This window comes from Tachypleus tridentatus, chromosome 9, assembly GCF_004210375.1.
Source record: "Tachypleus tridentatus isolate NWPU-2018 chromosome 9, ASM421037v1, whole genome shotgun sequence".
Taxonomy (NCBI): Eukaryota; Metazoa; Arthropoda; class Merostomata; order Xiphosura; family Limulidae; genus Tachypleus; species Tachypleus tridentatus.
In genome coordinates this window covers 84,556,349-84,574,864 of record NC_134833.1, presented here as the reverse complement: position 1 = coordinate 84,574,864, position 18,516 = coordinate 84,556,349, and the positions used below count along the sequence as shown (strand labels likewise).

The following is an 18,516-nucleotide window of genomic DNA, read 5'->3' as shown; positions in this document are numbered from 1 at the left end:
TAACCCTCTGTAACAGAACACAAAACATTCTATAGGCTAACATTAAAGGTTATAGTATAAATCAAGAAAGGTGTTATCGGTTATTAAACATAAACTTACACATAGGAATTTCTGTGTTCTGCCCATCATGGGTATTGAAACCCGGTTTCTAGCAGAATAAGTCCACAGACATACCACTGTGCAGTGTAGAACTATCAAGCGAAAGAGGCGTTATTTTGCTTCTGTTACAGAACAATTTTAAACACTGGTAGTAGGAACTATCACATGAACCTTTCGAAATGAAAACATGCAAACTGAGTTTCTATTCAGAAAGTAAGTTAGTGCAATTCTTAATGTTCTTTATAATTGCTTTTTTAACCGATTTTAAAACTTAGATAATCCACGGTAGTCGAAAAATTGTTATTTTTCTGGCCAGGTTTGGAATAAAAGTATTAAAACAGATGATCAGAATAGATGTTTAACAAAGACAGCGGCCTTTAGGTTAATCCTGTTAAATGTTAGTTTATGCTTATGTCGAATGGAGAATTGGCAGACACATTAAAATGGTTTTGTTGTTCCCTTTAGAAGTCAGAACTATACATTCTATCTCACTACCGTTGTATTCAGTTATACGATTTTCGATACCGAGTTTCCTGCTGATAGGATTCGTGGACTCGAGACATTCATTGCTAGTTCTACAGGAAGAAGCGTCTGGACCAAGTGTACTAATATGTGTATGGGGAGAGTCTGGACCAAGTATACTAATACATGTATTGGAAGTGTCTGGACCAAGTGTACTAATACATGTATCGAAAGTGTCTGGACCAAGTGTACTAATACATGTATCGAAAGTGTCTGGGCAAAGTGTACTAATACATGTATCGGAAGTGTCCGGACCAAGTATACTAATACATGTATGGAAAGTGTCTGGACCAAGTGTACTAATACATGTATCGAAAGTGTCTGGACCAAGTGTACTAATATGTGTATGGGAAGAGTCTGGACCAAGTGTACTAATACATGTATCGGAAGTGTCTGGACCAAGTGTATTAATATGTGTATGGGAAGAGTCTGGACCAAGTATACTAATACATGTATCGGAAGTGTCTGGACCAAGTGTACTAATATGTGTATGGGAAGAGTCTGGACCAAGTGTACTAATACATGTATCAGAAGTGTCTGGACCAAGTGTACTAATACATGTATCGGAAGTGTCTGGGCCAAGTGTACTAATACGTGTATGGGAAGTGTCTGGGCCAAGTGTACTAATACATGTATCGAAAGTGTCTGGGCAAAGTGTACTAATACATGTATCGGAAGTGCCCGGACCAAGTATACTAATACATGTATGGGAAGTGTCTGGACCAAGTGTACTAATACATGTATCGAAAGTGTCTGGACCAAGTGTACTAATATGTGTATGGGAAGAGTCTGGACCAAGTGTACTAATACATGTATCGGAAGTGTCTGGACCAAGTGTATTAATATGTGTATGGGAAGAGTCTGGACCAAGTATACTAATACATGTATCGGAAGTGTCTGGACCAAGTGTACTAATATGTGTATGGGAAGAGTCTGGACCAAGTGTACTAATACATGTATCGGAAGTGTCTGGACCAAGTGTACTAATATGTGTATGGGAAGAGTCTGGACCAAGTGTACTAATACATGTATCAGAAGTGTCTGGACCAAGTGTACTAATACATGTATCGGAAGTGTCTGGGCCAAGTGTACTAATACGTGTATGGGAAGTGTCTGGGCCAAGTGTACTAATACATGTATCGAAAGTGTCTGGACCAAGTGTACTAATACATGTATCGAAAGTGTCTGGACCAAGTGTACTAATACATGTATCGGAAGTGTCTGGGCCAAGTGTACTAATACACACACGTATACATCACCAGCTCTTGTCATGGTAGAATAGTTATGCATAAATTTATTGAACACGAACTAAGATAGATTAAGGGAGAAAAAATAAAGTGAACAAACATACTTTATGTTTTACTTTTATTTTTACCAAACAAACAAATTAGAGATTCATATATAAGTATGAAAAAAAAAGAAAGTTAGTAAACAAAAGCTGTAAACCACACACGTATGTAATAAACTGAAAAACTGAATCGATCTATCGTTATAACTACATTCATAATATGTACACTGTATCCGTAAGATAACTACAAGTAGACAGTAATTTCCATACTCTTACAATATATGTATTTATTAATAAAATACTGATTTAGAGGAACTATTGGGGTCCTGTTTATATGACATCTATGAAGTTAAGTTATAACTTCGGGTTCTATTCACAAACTTCTGTTATGTTGGTTTTTCACTCAGGTATTCCTGTTTGAACCAATAACTTGAAACTACATTTTATCCGAGACATCTAATACTCTCTCTTTCATGAGAAATTTAAAAAGGAAAACGAATAGATTTGCTTGTAATTTAATGTGATGTTAAGAGGTTGAAGAAATTTATTGGCAGTAGCATTCCTTGGAGTTTTGTTTAATTATTTCTATATTACTGTTGGAGATTTTATTTAATAAGAATTATCAGTTTACTGTAGAAAATAAAAATGCAATAACCTGTCTTTTTCCAAACCACGATTTTATAACAAACTAGACAAAATAAAAAGTCACTTCTATGTGCCTTTTTAAGCCACGATTTAATAGCAAATAAGACAAAACAAAGTCAATAATTTGTTCATTTTTTTACCAACGATTTGTTAGTAAACAAGTCAAAATAAAGTCACTTGTGCCCCTTTTTAAACCAAGATTTGATAGTAAATATGACAAAATCAAACACTTGTATTTAATGGTAGTATAGTATAACAGAAAATGATTGCGGTTTTAATTTTTTTTTTCAATGATTACTTAAGTTGTACGAAATAAAACATTGTTGACAATTTCGTGTACGAAACAAAATGTTGATTAGCCAGTCCAAAACATTATGAGACAGCACAATGCAGTAAACAAAATCTCCTTTTGTTTCTTATCTTCAGATATGATATCATCTAGATGTGTAATCACCCGATGTAGTGTGACTTTCGAAGTGTTTTTGCAACTGAACATTCAAATCGATTCACTGACGCTCACTTCAACTATAATAGAGTGAACTCTAGTTAGATTTAAAATCTTGCTTAAGTGCTTAGATATTTTCTCAGATAACTACCCATCGAATTTGTTGTTTAATCAAGAAATTGGATGGTATGTATGAGGAACATCTTTTTTTTCGAATGCCCACATTTTATAGTAATTCACGTTGTGTGTTTGTGTTTTTATAAAGTTATTTTGGAACTAGTACGATTAAACTTGGCAAGCAGTGACCAGTGGAATGTTTTTATTTATATACCAAGAAGGCATAAACTTGGGTTACAAAAAAAGCTCAGATGATTACTAAAGAATGGTTGACATCTGACATTACGTTTTCATGATCGCTAAGCCCAAGTATGACATAACATTTTGTGTTAGTGGATCTCCTCTGGATCCTGTGTATACAATTTTTGAAAATGTGTTATTTCTCACAAGCTAGCGAGGTCAAACGTGGTACATATCCTTAAATATCACCTTTGTGCGTTCCAACAGTTGTGTTTTTTTCGGATATGGACGTAATTGTGAACAATAGAGTAACTTGTTCAGTACATCGGAGCCTTTGTGAACCAGGAGGGGGCTTTTGAGCTTCTCAGCATAGCACGTGTATTTTATTATACTTCAAATAACATGGAATGTATAAAATTATAAGATCTTCACACCGAAGCTCTGGGAATTTCATGGCATCTCTGGAGTCCAGCAACGAATAATCAGGAAAACCAAAAAAGCAGTGTATACCAATCAGAAAATCAGCACTATAGTTCACTATTTTAATCACAATCACTTTACAAGCTGGATTATGCTTAACCATTTACACTCTAGAAAAATAAAACTGTAATAAACCTAGCAAGAAAACTTGACAACAACTCTTTAGGCTACCAGAACAATCAGGAATGACTCGTACCAATAAATATATCATACAGGTAAGAAGCTATAAAACAAATTTACTTATGCCACTTGTTCTTGAAATACTGAGCCAATACAAACACACAAACCCGTTTAAAAGATGACGCAAAACTTTGCAGATGGGTTATGGAGAAAAACTACACATAGAACCTCCATACAGTGAGATGTGAAATATCAATCAAGGTATAATTGAAGGGCAGAGCTCTACCTCTGTGATGAAAAACCTCAGACACCACGATCACCGCAATTGTAATATAATCAACAAGCTGAAATAGAGACAGTTCGAGACAACTCTTAGGGGAAACATAAAAAAACTAGAAAACAAAAGAGCAGTGCAAACATTCTTAACACAGTTATACATCAGAGGACAAACGTCATTGTTAGGAAGAATGTTTGATAAGATGCAATTTTTCTTACAGCTGTAAGGCATGGTAATCTTGTCCAAGTTCAAAATATAATAACCAAAAGTAACGAAGAACAACGGATACGTATTCAACAGAGGAGACCTGTATATATATATATATGTTTCTTTGAAAGTACGAATAAGTGACTAGGATGGCCAAGACCTAAAACCACATAGAATATATTGGTAACTTTAGTTCACTATGTAGGTTTATAATGCTGTTGCTCAATTAAGAACACATGAGGTCAAGAAGTGGTGTTTATTTTTTAAAATATCACCAAAGTTGTTGAACCATAATACGTAATCCATGACACAAAGTCTAAAGATGTAGCCAGCCCAAAATGTAGTGGAATTTATAAACATCTTACGAAAAATGCGCAACAGAGTGCGTCGGTTTTATAGGTCTTAATAGACAAATCAGTTAACATCATGAGTTACTACTTTATTACATAAGGAAGGGTATTGTGTTAGATACAATACACTGGTTTATATAAGAAATACAAACAAGTATATACTCTTCCCGTTATTCTTTCTTTACAGAAAAGACACCACAGTTTGCTGACAGTGTGCCGAATGTTACGGTACCGGTTGGACGCGAAGCTTGCTTGGTATGTACCGTGGATAATCTAGGAAATTACAAGGTAAGAGTTTGTACTCAACTCACTTAATGGTTTGATATTATAGAGATACGTTTTTCTTTTCTTGGTGTCTGTAATTCACAAAGAGAGTAGTCTATTACAACCAATAACCTGTTAACAAAACAACAGTTATTTTAGGTTCGCTCAGTTGAAATATATTAAATATTAGAGCTAATAATGAATTATTCTCTAAACAGCTATTGAAATATGACATTTTTATATATTTCATTATTGTTCTGCGTAATTAGTTTTACGTGTGGTTTGGGACTGGTTGAATTTTGGTGTATAAGTAATGGGCAAAGCTTTCCTTTCCCATCATAATGATGCAAAACCTTGTTAGAACATTTTGGTGTCTGCGCGGTACTGCGTTTACGAACTGCCAGTAAAACATTATTCTAACGAACTTTTCTTTGTCCTTACAGAGTAGCTCAGACGTAATATAACTGTAAATGTGAATGTTTTACTTTTGGTGTGTTTTACAAAACAAACAAGCAACAGTCCGTCAGTATTTCTTTTAACGAATTCTATACAAATGATTTCTGGCTCGTTCATCAAGTATATATCAGAATAATTGATGTATACTTCTCTCAGATCAATGAATTGAAATACAAAAGACTTTTCAGTTTGCAAGATCTATATGCTTTGATCTGTAGTCAGTTTCTTTCAAGACAGTTCAACAGAATATTCTTTTGATTTTATGCGGTTCGTCTGTGTTCATTTAGAGCCGGTTTCTTAGATCATTGAATTTCAAAGATATATTTTACTTAACGCCATAGGCCCGGCATGGCCAAGCGTGTTAAAGCGTTCGAATCGTAATCTGAGTGTCGCGGGTTCGAATCCCGCTCGCACCAAACATGCTCGCCCTTTCAGCTGTCTGAGCGTTATAAGTTACAGACAATCCCACTATTCGTTGATAAAGGAGTAGCTCAAGAGTTGGCGGTGGGTGGTGATGACTAGCTTCCTTCTCTCTAGTCTTACACTACTAAATTATGGACGGCTAGCGCAGATAGCCTTTGAGTAGCTTTGCGCGAAATTCAAAAACCAAACAAACAAACCTAACGCCACCTGTATCGTCCTATAGCTAGTTTCTTAAATCAGTGACTTTCTAAAAGAGACTTTGTAACTTATGTTTTTTTTTTGTATTGCCCTGCAGCTAGTTTTTCGTTTCCACACCAAATCATTAAAATGCCCTAATTCTGTACGTACATTTATTTTCTGTTGACCTAAATGACCTTATATTTAGAGCGCTCGAATCAAAGGATAAAATTCCATCGCCGAATACGCCCATCTTCTTAGTTGTGGGATACTTCATAGTGTAACAATCAATTCTACACTTCATTTATGACATTGGGCAGTTGATGATGTAATTAGTTATCTTTCCCTAGTTTATCACGTTAAAATTAGAGACATGTATCGCACATACCCTCGAGAAATTTATTAGACTTACAGATTTACTGCTAATTTACAGTCTAACGTTAGACATTTTTTTGTTGCAGAATTAAATAATGGACAAAAACAAAGGCACTATGTTTCCCAAATATTTCGTGATACTGCTAGCAAAAACATTATTAGTGCTAGACTGATATATATGTATACAAATAGATGTTTAACCAAAGAAACGGAAATAACCTTGGTATTTACTCTGAGGCACATGGGAAGGAATTTAAGTTGAAACATCCAGGTTAACTGTTTTTTTACCATCTCCACAAACACTTGGAATTTCTATTTGTTTCCTGTATCCTGCTGGTACAGCAGTTAGTCAACGGATTTACAGTGATAAAATCAGAGGTTTCTTTCCCTTCTGTTGGCTCAGCAGATAGCCCGATGTGACTTTGCTATAAGAAAACGCACACACACTCCATTTTTTTCCGCATAAGGTAGGTGTTTAGCTTCCATGAGGTGGGATCCACAAGTTGAGTCCGTTTTTCCCAATTCCCAAATAAATGGTTTCATTTTTTCACACAAAATTGGTGTTTAATTTTGATAACGTGAGAGTGCATAAGTTGTGTCCATTTCCCCAAATTTTTAGCTTCTTAAATATTATTTAACTCTTATATCTATGGAACGTCATGGCTGACCTATATATATATATACATTATTTCGGTTTTGACGCGCAAATTGGTAAACACTACTGTGGCTGAATTTTGTTGTGGAACACAATTTTCAAACGGAAAACAATGAAGCATTCTACATGTCTGTGAAGAATATAATAAAAACAAAGATAAGCTAAATAAACTGGAAATTAAAAAAATAATAATAGAAGTATAAAAACGAACCCAAACAAAGTTTTAAATGACCAACTTCACTTCTTTACCTTCTCATCCTACTTGGCTCAGGGACTACTGTCAGAGTTACTTCCAGGGTTCGTCGAGAGAACAGCAGTAAGTTTACAGAACTATAACCCTTAAACCTGGGGTTCGATTCCTCGCGATAATCACAGCAATTACCCTAATGTGGCTATAAAAGCCAAATAAACAAGTTACTTCTAGTTCATTATTTAAACAAATCTTTGTTTGTCAATTTACTATTATATTAGCATAATGTGCTTCCATACACAAGTATACTCCTACCTATTTACACGTTGTTTCCATCTGTACCTGATAATGCCTTTACTGGAGAAACCGTGATCGTAATAATGAAATAGTTGTGCAATTGTATAGTGTTCCATATTACCTTTATGGAGCCTCACTAAGTACCAACGGTTTCAGATGTTGATTTTAGACTGGTAATTAAAGTTCCATCATTTCACAACTGGATTAGCAAAAATTGATTGAATTACTGACTTTAACTGATTACGTGGAGAGTATCATTTTGTTTGAGTAAATATATATTTCATTACCAAATAAATCCAATCGCTAATGTGACCAAGATAAATAATGAGATTATTTATATTAGTAACAACACTTTAGTAAGAGTAAAAACTGGTTACTCTGAGCTCATAACTACGTCTCTTGGATGCCGAATGATAGAATTAACTGCATAGAGCATTTTACTCCATGTAAAGTATATATATGTGTGTGTGTGTGAATAGTAGTTTTACTTCTTATTGAGTTCCACCAACCAGAAAAGGGATTATTGATTCTGTAAAGTGGATATGATGTCTCCATTTAAAGTCACTTGCGTGACGAAGTGAGAAACGAAATGTCACGAATTGACGTTTGGCGGGTAAAATATGGAGCTATTACGTGAATGAATAAGTTTGTCTCATATTTGTGACACCATGTAGGTTGCCTGGATTAAACTGGATACCCAGACCTTACTGACGATCGACACAAAGGTGATCACTCGAGATAACCGGATCCGTTCTACTAACAACAACTTCCGCCAGTGGTATTTACATATCCGTGACGTCCAGGAGGACGACCGTGGGTATTACATGTGTCAAATCAACACTGAACCCATGATAAGCGTGAGAGGATTCCTTGATGTGCTGTGTGAGATTTAGTTTTCCGTTCATGACATTTTAGTCATGAGTCTTTCTTATGTCTTGTATAAAACGTATCGACAATTTTTCTTTTTTAGCATATAGATTAAATTGTCTATTATAACCGTTTGTATTTTTAACAAAGTGTCACTATTTTTTAGAATATTGTTTTACGTAATATGTAACTTCAGTATTTTGTTGTTGTTGCGAATCTATTCTAAATTTTGTTTATATACATGTCATTTATTTCGTGTATCATATGTGCAAGCTGACTATATAAGCTTTAAGGTGATTATAACTACAATGCATGTCAGAATTATATTTTTATAAGAGCATACAGAGGCCCTGGAATGGCAAGGTGGTTAAGATGCTCGACTCGTAATCTGAGGTTTGCGGGTTTGAATCCCCGTCACACCAAACATGCTCAGTCGTGGGGGAGTTATAAAGTGCAGTCAATCCTAATATTGTCTGGTAAAAGAATAGCTCAAGGGTTGACAGCGGGTGGTGATGATTAACTACCTTCCCTCTAGCCTTACACTAAATTAGGGACGGCTAGAACAGATAGCCCTCATGTAGCTTCCCATGAAATTCCAAAACAAATTAACAGCATACAGAAAAAACTTAAAAGCAATAATCTATAAGAGTAAAATGTTATACGATTTTTTTCAAATAAAAAAGATATTTATTTTCGTAATGGCACTGTGAAATTTTAAATTAGAAATAATCGAAAAACTTAAAAACAAGCTGTAAATATGTCAATTTAAATATACTTTACTCCACTTTTCCAATCATATTATACAAGGAATGTTGTGTGTTTTTTTCGGTTGATTTCATTACCACCGTACATAATTTACCATAATTTAAGTACAGAACTTTCTTGAGCATAATGACCTAATAGCAGGTTCATCACACGTTTATTTTTAACGGAACGTAGATTCACAGAGGGAGAACAAAAAGTTCCACCCCTTTGAAAATGTTGTTAATTTATTATATATCTTATTAGGTAACAGTAAAATATTTATAACCATATGTTTTTTAGAACGCATTTGACAAGATCTGTTGAAGTATGATCTCAAATACTAATTTTAACACTGGCTTTCGTAAGTGCCTGAACTTTTCATTATTTTAGTTACATATTCTCATAAAAAGTGTTGTGCAACTGATGTAGGTTTTTAGATCTTCTTATTTCAATTAGCCTACAAATGATCAAACAAGTTTCTCTGCAATAATCGAACGTAAAGTTGAAACTCAAAATAACACAAACAACTTTAACAAGTTAATATTTTGTCAACATTCCCTAGGATTTCAGTGCTGCTTCACATCGACGTGGTCTGCTTTCAATGAGTTTGTAAAGATGTTCCTCAATTATGGATTTAAATAAGTTTGTACAGATATTTCTGAATTATGGACTGCCATCCTTCTTTGAGTACTTCAAAAAGTTCATCTTCCGTGTTTGCCTTGTGATTTTTCGTTAATCTATTTAAATCAGCCCATAAATTTTAAATCTGATTGATATCAGATGAATGATCTGGCTATTCCATAGCATCAATTCTCTTGTTCCTAAGATATCTTTTAACGACTAATTTAGTACAATAATACGATTATTTTTCTAGTTCATGTACCTTCTTCGTACTTTAAAAAAACAACAACTCCGAAACACTAATTGTAAACAGCCTTGACGATTTTGTGTGTGTGTGTGTGTAAAATTGAGACAATTAGCTGAAAACCAAAGATTTTTTCCACCAATTACTGACATCGCCTTTGGTTGTTTAGGATTTATCTTTTAGCACGTGTAATTATGCCTAATATTTCGAATATTATTACATTTATTTCTCCAACGTTATTATTTTATTTTTAGTTCCACCGACAATCCAAGAAAATGGAACAAGTTCCGATGTTATGGTGAACGAAAGGTCATCGGTCAGTCTTCACTGCACTGCTTCTGGTTATCCCCAACCTAAAATATTTTGGAGGCGGGAAGATGGGAGAGATATCAACCTAGGATCGTTCGGCACAAAATCATATTCAGGCAAGTAAACGAGCAAAGGTGACAACTAAAGGAAATATGGGAAAACTGTGAAATTCCATAAATTTCCAGACTTCTCACATCACTTTCCATAATATTAAAATTACTACCCCAAGAAGACATCAGAATTACACACACGGATGCTACACACACCATTTAACAGTAACGTGCATGCAACAAGAGGAGTATTTAACCGTGACAGAGGATCTATGTTAAAACTTCCATAATTTATTGTCCAACTTTGGAATTACCGTGTTTTATATCGCGTCGAAACATGACAGTTACTTTACATTTTCTGTGTTTTAATTGCGTTGAGACATGACAGTTACCTGCTGGTCGCGAGCTCGAATATGCTTGCCCTCTTAGCTGTGGAGACGTTCTAATTTCAAGGGTAATCCCAGTATTCGTTGCTAAAAAAGTAACCCAAGAGTTGACAGTGGGTGTTGATGACTAGCTGTCTTTCCCCTGGTCTATCACTGCTAGCTTAGAAACTCTCGAGCAGCTTTGCGCGAAATTAGAAACAGAACAAGCCATATCATTGGTTACTTTTTAAAATACTAGGTTAGGATTCGTGCATTTTCTTTCTTTTCAAAATTTTCTAGCTCTCTCCAATTCACTGGATGGTATCCGTCCTTAAAGTCTCCAAAACTGCAAAAACGCTTCTTTCGTTGATTCGAGTTATGGGTTTTCTCCATGAAGTATAAAAAACACACGAAGAAAAACAAAGAGTAGAGTAGAAACACAATGTTTACGTAACTTAAATACTTTAATTAATTAAATATTACTACCAACGTTCACAGTTAAACTACTTTTTCGTGATATACTTATGGAACAAATCCTCTGAATCGAACTGAACAAGAATTCTAAACCAAAGCACCACAAAATATTGAAAATCGCTTGTGTTTTTATAACTATTTATACAATCAAGAACTTTTTACCCAGTGTTTTATCTTCTAGTGGCAAATTAATATACTTTTGAATAATGTAAAAATAATAAACTATTTTTATTCATAGTGAACTTGACATGGCCTGGTGCTTAGGGTACTCGCACTCTGTGGGTCGTGAGTTCGAATCTCTTCAACACCGCTGCGGCGCTATAATGTTACAGTCAATCCCACTATTCGGTAGTGTAACCCAATAGTTGGCGGAAGGTGATACTGACTAGTTGTCATTCCTCTTGTCTATCACTTCTAAATTAGGATTGGTTTGCTTTCGCAGGTACTCATCGTGTATATTTGGGCGTTATTCAACAAAAAGATCTTTATATGGTATTGCAACAAAACACCTTAGTTAAGTATTGTAACCCTATATAAATTTAGCAAATTTTAAAACAATTCAGTCAACTACGAATGGACTACTATTTCAAGCTTAACCAAATTCTTCGGTTAAAATAGTTTATTCGCACTGTTTATTTCCTTGTTTTCATCTTATGTTTTGCCATCTGTTTTCTCCAAAACTCAACAGAATGTTTAGAATCCTATAAATTTCTAAAATAATTACAAAACAAACATTCATAAGATTCAAAATAGAAAGGCTCGGCATGGTCAGGTGGGTAAGGCGTTCGACTCGTAATCTGAGGGACGCGGGTTCGAATCCCAGTCGCACCAAACATGCTCACCCTTTCAGCCGTGGGGGCGTTATAATGTGACGGTTAACCCTACTATTCGTTGGTAAAAGAGTAGCCTAAGAGTAGGCGGGTGGTGGTGGTGACTAGCTGCCTTCCCTCTAGTCTTACACTGCTAAATTAGGGACGGCTAACGCATATAGCCCTTGAGTAGCTTTGCGCGAAATTCAAACCAAAATAGAAATTATTTTACATCGAATTCATTTTACTATTATTTTTCTTGCTACAGTGCAGTGATGTGTAAACATTTTTTATATCATCGTATCACTAAATAACGTGTTCCTTAACTCTGACTACTTATCTTTTTATTTTGTTGTTACTGATATTGGAGTCTTATACTTTATTCAGCGGCCAAGGTTAAAGGGAACTTCTTGAACTTGACTCATGTTATCAGGATACATATGGGAGCTTACTTGTGTATTGCCTCCAATGGAATCCCTCCTTCAGTAAGCAAGCGTATTATACTGGATGTAAATTGTAAGTATAGCCGTCACGTTCTCTGTGTACATCTATATGTAAATGTCTGTGTTTGGTTATCTAGAAACCAGTCGTAAAAGATAGGTCAATTTTATGAAAGAGGAATATAATTCTGTTATTGGTCGACTTTTTTATACTCACCATTTTTACGCTATACGGTATTACAAAACGTAATTTCTAAGGTTGCGTCAACCCATTCCTTAAGGTACAGCGTTAAGTATTACACCTTTACAACGTTAAAATTTGACATTCAATGAACAGTCGTTTTACCCACTTCAAAAACATACTTTATAAGTGGCGTCTGTAATAATAGATAACTGAAGAATTATGTTCCTATAAAAAGATACGATAGTGAGTAAATACATTCGAATCCGTAGTGGTAATAATGGTATATCATTTATCTTTATGCATCGATATCAATTAACATTTCCTTAATCTGCTTCTTGGAAATAAGGAAAAAGGGATTTTAAAAAAAAATAGAACCTTAACATCGATAATCGAGCCTTTGATTTTTTTTTAGTGTTTGAATGTCCATTAGTGAGAAACTATAACCTATACAGAATGTGTGATGTTTCCAGTTACACATGACTCGTGTGTTAGTGTAAACGTATATTACCTGCTTTGTGAACCCGCATTCGTATCTTAGTATGTATTTAGCTGTTACTGGGAATGATTCTCCAGAAAGTAAAATTACATTCAATTTCAAATGCCTAGGTGTTCATAAGTCAACTTACATATCGATAGCACAAGAACGTATAACTTGATGAATTTACAGTGAGTATCATAATAATTGATTTAAGTTCTTTCCAAGTAAAGTGATATGAATTAAACTCTTATTGTCAATCATGTCAATTTATAAAATTCTATAAAATTTGCAATACGTAATCTATCTTGTGTGATATTACAATATTTCACACTTCTAACTATTTTATAGAATGTGTATTTATGATTGAGAGCAGCAGGTTTCAGGCCAAATAAATGTAAAGTTCTATAAAGTGTAATATGTGTGAATAATGTCTGACATACTTTACCCAGTTCCTCCTCAAATCCGGGTGCCCAATCAAGTTATAGGAGCCATTCCAGGAAACGACGTAATATTGCAATGTAAAGTTCAAGCCTGGCCACGACCTATGACCTCTTGGGTGAGAAACGAAGACACTCTTTTACTAGCGAGCAAGAAATATCAACTTACTGAAGTGTACGATTCATATAATGTCGAAATGAAGTTAAAAATAAATAATCTTCAAAGAGAAGATTTTAGTTCTTACAAATGTGGAGCCAAAAATTCGTTTGGTGAAAAAGAAGGGTTCATTCGTCTGCACGGTGAGTTCTCTTAATCTTTAATGTTCTCGCTAAACCTAGTTGTTCTGAATGTGATACAATAATACTTCGAATTATTTAAAGTAACTTGTATTTATCACTGACACCACCCAGGAAAACTGGCAGCATTAATGGCCAAACGTCAGTACCAGAGTAAATATTATCTTATTACAGACAGAATGTTCAACCAGTTTCTGGTTAACGGAGTCAACAAAAACTAAATAGTATAAATTTAGATTTTGTCCAAGAACGATTTTTGGATATGCAAATAAAATCAGTATAAAAAGTGATTTGAATGTATTTGACCACTATAAATATACATAAGCATTTTATTCAAATATCTTGATTTTTTTAAATAATATTATGTTCGGAAGACGTGCAAAAGAAACGAAATCTACTACTGGAAACAGTTAAAGAAAACAAGTGTGTGTAACACGTTTAACCATTTCGACTTTGATGCTTAACATGTCGGTCTTTCGCATATATAAAAATAGTATTTTTTCTTTAATAAGTTTGTCTTCGATTACACAAAGGGAGTGTAATCAAATGAAATGAAAATACAACCATAATTACAGATGAAAGTTGATATGTTTCATACATTTTCAAGGCATCAGTGAACGTATTCGTTATTAAAGAGTATTTCTTCTTACTGAACAATTGTAAAAATGCTTTGCAAATCGTCTTCATATTTGGATAAATAAGGTACACACGTATTTATCTGGGTTTACAACTTTTGACACAATATTATATTGACAAACAACTTAGGGTGGGAAAATACTTCATGGTATTCAACATGCACTCTGAATTTTCCAAGTAACATTACTCTCAATTGTTTATATAGTTTATTTGTTATTATATCAGTATATTCAAACTTAAAAATATAATAAAAATGATCCTGTGAATAGTTGTTACTCAAAATTTTGGAACACTGCCTTTTACACTATCGTAAAGAACTGCAAAAGGAAAAAAAAAAAGATAAAGAGAGAGAGTGGAAAGAAATCAATCATTTCCTCGGAAAATAATATACAGTACTTGACATGACGCTGGCACAGGTTATCTAGGTTACCCAAAATAAAAATAATTCTGTGGAATATTAATATTAATCCCCTATTATATCTCACATATTTATGAATTTGTGAGATTTTTTAAAACATCTTCTAACACAATTTTCTCATGTGAGCGCGTGAGTAAGTTTTGTGAAATTTCGTGAAACTTATGATTTATAAGTATTTTTTAAATGCTAACTACGAAACGACTAGGCTCGGCATGGCCAGGTGGTTAAGGCACTCGGTTTGTAATATGGGAATCGCGGGTTCGAATTCCCGTCACACGAAACATGCTCGCCCTTACAGTTGTGAGGATGTTATAATGTGACGGTCAATCCCACTATTCGTTGGTAAAAAAGTAGCCCAAGAGTTGGCGGTGGGTGGTGATGACTAGATGCCTTTCCTCTAGTCTTAGACTGCTAAATTAGGGACGGCTAGCGCAGATAGAACTGTGTGGCTTTGCGCAAAATTTAAAACAAACAAATAGGATAAATTTGTTATTTAGAAAATTGTGATGTTGCATATATACGAAGAAATCATTTTTCTAGTTTTAGTTGCTTAAACATCAAAACATTAATTAGTGTTTTTAGTGTAGTTAACTTTGAAGCAAGTTTGTGTTTCTATTACACTTATCATAAGACATTAGTCTTAGGCCTACTACATTTTAAAACACTACCTGTTTTATCTACTCTTTTGGTAATTTTCAAAAATTAGAAGAGTATATGATAATAATATTCCAACCAAACAATATTTTTCGTATTTATTGCAAACAACACATTTCACTCAATCAAAAGCCTCTTGAGACGTCTGGGATACAATAAACACAGTAAAAGAAACCACACCACTATTTATGTAAGCTATTTGATACTATTATATAAGCTTCTAATTCTTGAAAATATCTAAGAGACTAAATAAAGAATGCAGTTTTAAAAAATCTAATAGGCCTAGTACTAATGTCTTACGATAAGTATACAGTAGCTGTATTAATTCTTCGCCAGTTTGTAGAAGGCTCACAAATCATTACATATTTCTCTTTTTTTATCGTAGTTTGAAATTGACTTAGCAATTTAACTTTGAACTTATGCTAAAAATTCTGAATTCAAGTAAATTAAACAAGTTTGTAGAAATATATTGCTCTATAGTCAAAAGAAACAGTTTAGGGGTTTAGAAATCGTTTTAATATGTTATACAGTAGTTACATTAGGGAGACTTAAGATATATTTGTTTCCATAGTTACGAAAGAGAGAGGGAAGGAAAAACGTATGTATTTATGTTTCTTAAATTAATTTTCTATAGAATTTAATACATGGCAGGATATATTAACACAAATATTCTTCATAAATCAGATGTGAAACATGTTTTAATGAAATATTTTGATAGGCGTGGAAAACACAGTTAGTATTATACATCTAACGAGCATTAAATTTGAAGTTTCACACAACACTTTATATAACAGATGCGTGTACTAAAACTTTATTTTTGAACTATATATTAAATTTAGTAACATATTTTTATAAGTTATTGAACTGTGTAAATATATTATCTGTTTCAATACATTTTCATTGGCGGCTTTTACAAGCTTGATTACCATAAAGCTACACAAGTTATAAAATTTATCGAGTTGATGATTTATTAAGTTATTTTACCCTAAATCCTGAAATTATGGATTATTTTTAATCTCTGGATTTCCCAAAAAGTATAATAATATTTAGAACCGGTATAGATCAAAACAGGAGATAATAAAGTTATTTAACATATTTTGTCTTACCAGAAATAGATCAGTGTATCTCAGGACGACTGGTATGGTTATTAACACTTTTCCAAATTAAAGCAGAGAGCAACGTTTCGATCTCCTAAGGTCATCCTCAGGATACAGCCGTCCTGAGATACACTTTAACTTTGGGTTTTTCGTCACGAGAAACAGGTTATTGTAACACCAACGAAGGCTACTACTAATATATTTTTTTGCTGAAAAATACAATCTTTTTCCTTGAATCTTTGTAGTTTATACTTTGATACAGAGTATACAGCTAACAGCATTGACTGCTTATAACATGAAGAGCTATCACTATGGCTCCGTTGTAGAGATATTTACTAAGGCTCTATTGTCAGAACGTTCATTGGAGATTTAATTAAATAGTTTCTACCAGCTTTATGTGTTTTTTTTTTCTAGAATCTAACTAGTTCAAATACTTCCAGCTTGGCTCAATCAATTGAAAGTTATTGATGTGGATATAGGCTGTCGCTGACAAAGAGCAAGCCGAAAGATCTCTTTTGATAAAATTTACAGTCGGTTCCAAAAATTCAAATTATGATACGTTTTTAAAACTTTATTAGACACTATCAGCTGGAAATGTAATAAAAACATCCCCGCTTCGATTGGTTTGTTTGAAAATAAGCGCGAAGCTACATAATTAGCTAGCTTGGTTTTGTGCACCACGGGTATCGAAACCCGGGTTCTAGCGTTGTAATGTACAACAAATGGCACCAGCGCCTTTATTGTAAAAAGTATTTTCCAACAGTTGAGTTCTAAAACTACAGTAACAACAACGGTTTGTACACGTGGAGTATGGGGGTAGATCGGACTGAATAACGTACAGGTGTAGTAATAACAGGATATATATATTTACATATTTAAATGTTTTAATCTGCAATTCCTATTAGTTTATCTCGTATAATAATTCCATTTGGAGAAATATACAGCTAATCGTATCCCACTTAGATTAAAAAGATATGTAATTGTTGAAAATATTGTTCGTAAACGACGATTGTTGTTTTAAAAACATTATTTGTAAAGAATGTAAATAATTTGTCGGTCTCTACTACGTCTAGTAACTTAATTATGAAACACCTTGAATCTGTATCCTGGAGAACAATTACTATTTCTTGTAATAAATTAGGTTTCATTAAACAAAAAAATTGGATACGTTTATTTAAAAACGTTTAGACACTTCTCTTCTTGGGTATGTGAAAATCAAAAGTAAAATGTCTGCATTGTAGTAACTACGACTAATTCCTTTAAGATGTTTGTTTCTTTTAATTTCGCACAAAACTACACAAGGGCTGTTTGCACTAGCCGTCCCCAATTTAGCAGTGTAAGACTAAAGGGAAAGTAGCTAGTCATCACCACCTACCGCAAACTCTTGAACTACTCTTTTACCAACGAATAGTGGGATTGACCGTAACCATGTTTGGTGTGACAGGGATTCGAACCCGCGCCCCTCGGATTACGAATCGAGCGCCTTAATCACCTGGCCATGCATGCTCTGGCCTCTTTAGGATGCACAGCGAGTATGACAAAATTTTAATATATTTCTGAATTGCGTCCTACAGGTTTGTGTACGTTATGTCAAAGTGGTTTCTAATAAGCAACTTATCAAGTCACGTGACAATCACATATTATAAAATGTCTTGGTCAAAATTACAAAACATGAAATTGCTTGGGTGTGATGCTACAGGAAAGTTTATCATTTTAATAAACAATTTGTTGAATCAAAACTCTTTACACCGCAATATCTTCATACACTCAAATTAAAAACATATATTCGAATTGAATATTTAAGATTTCCAGGACGGAAATATCT

The 18,516-nt window shown here is 34.0% G+C and overlaps 1 protein-coding gene across 2 annotated transcripts in view; it reads left to right on the top strand.

Annotated features, from left to right (window-relative positions):
• Positions 1–18,516, top strand: part of LOC143225654 (lachesin-like) — a 119,776-nt gene that overhangs the window by 91,399 nt on the left and 9,861 nt on the right. For both annotated transcript variants that reach the window (XM_076455451.1, XM_076455450.1), the window contains exons 2-6: positions 4,918–5,018; positions 8,242–8,449; positions 10,298–10,468; positions 12,438–12,566; positions 13,602–13,889. In XM_076455451.1, the coding sequence (XP_076311566.1) occupies positions 4,918–5,018; positions 8,242–8,449; positions 10,298–10,468; positions 12,438–12,566; positions 13,602–13,889 (897 nt within the window). The remainder of the gene's footprint in view (positions 1–4,917; positions 5,019–8,241; positions 8,450–10,297; positions 10,469–12,437; positions 12,567–13,601; positions 13,890–18,516) is intronic.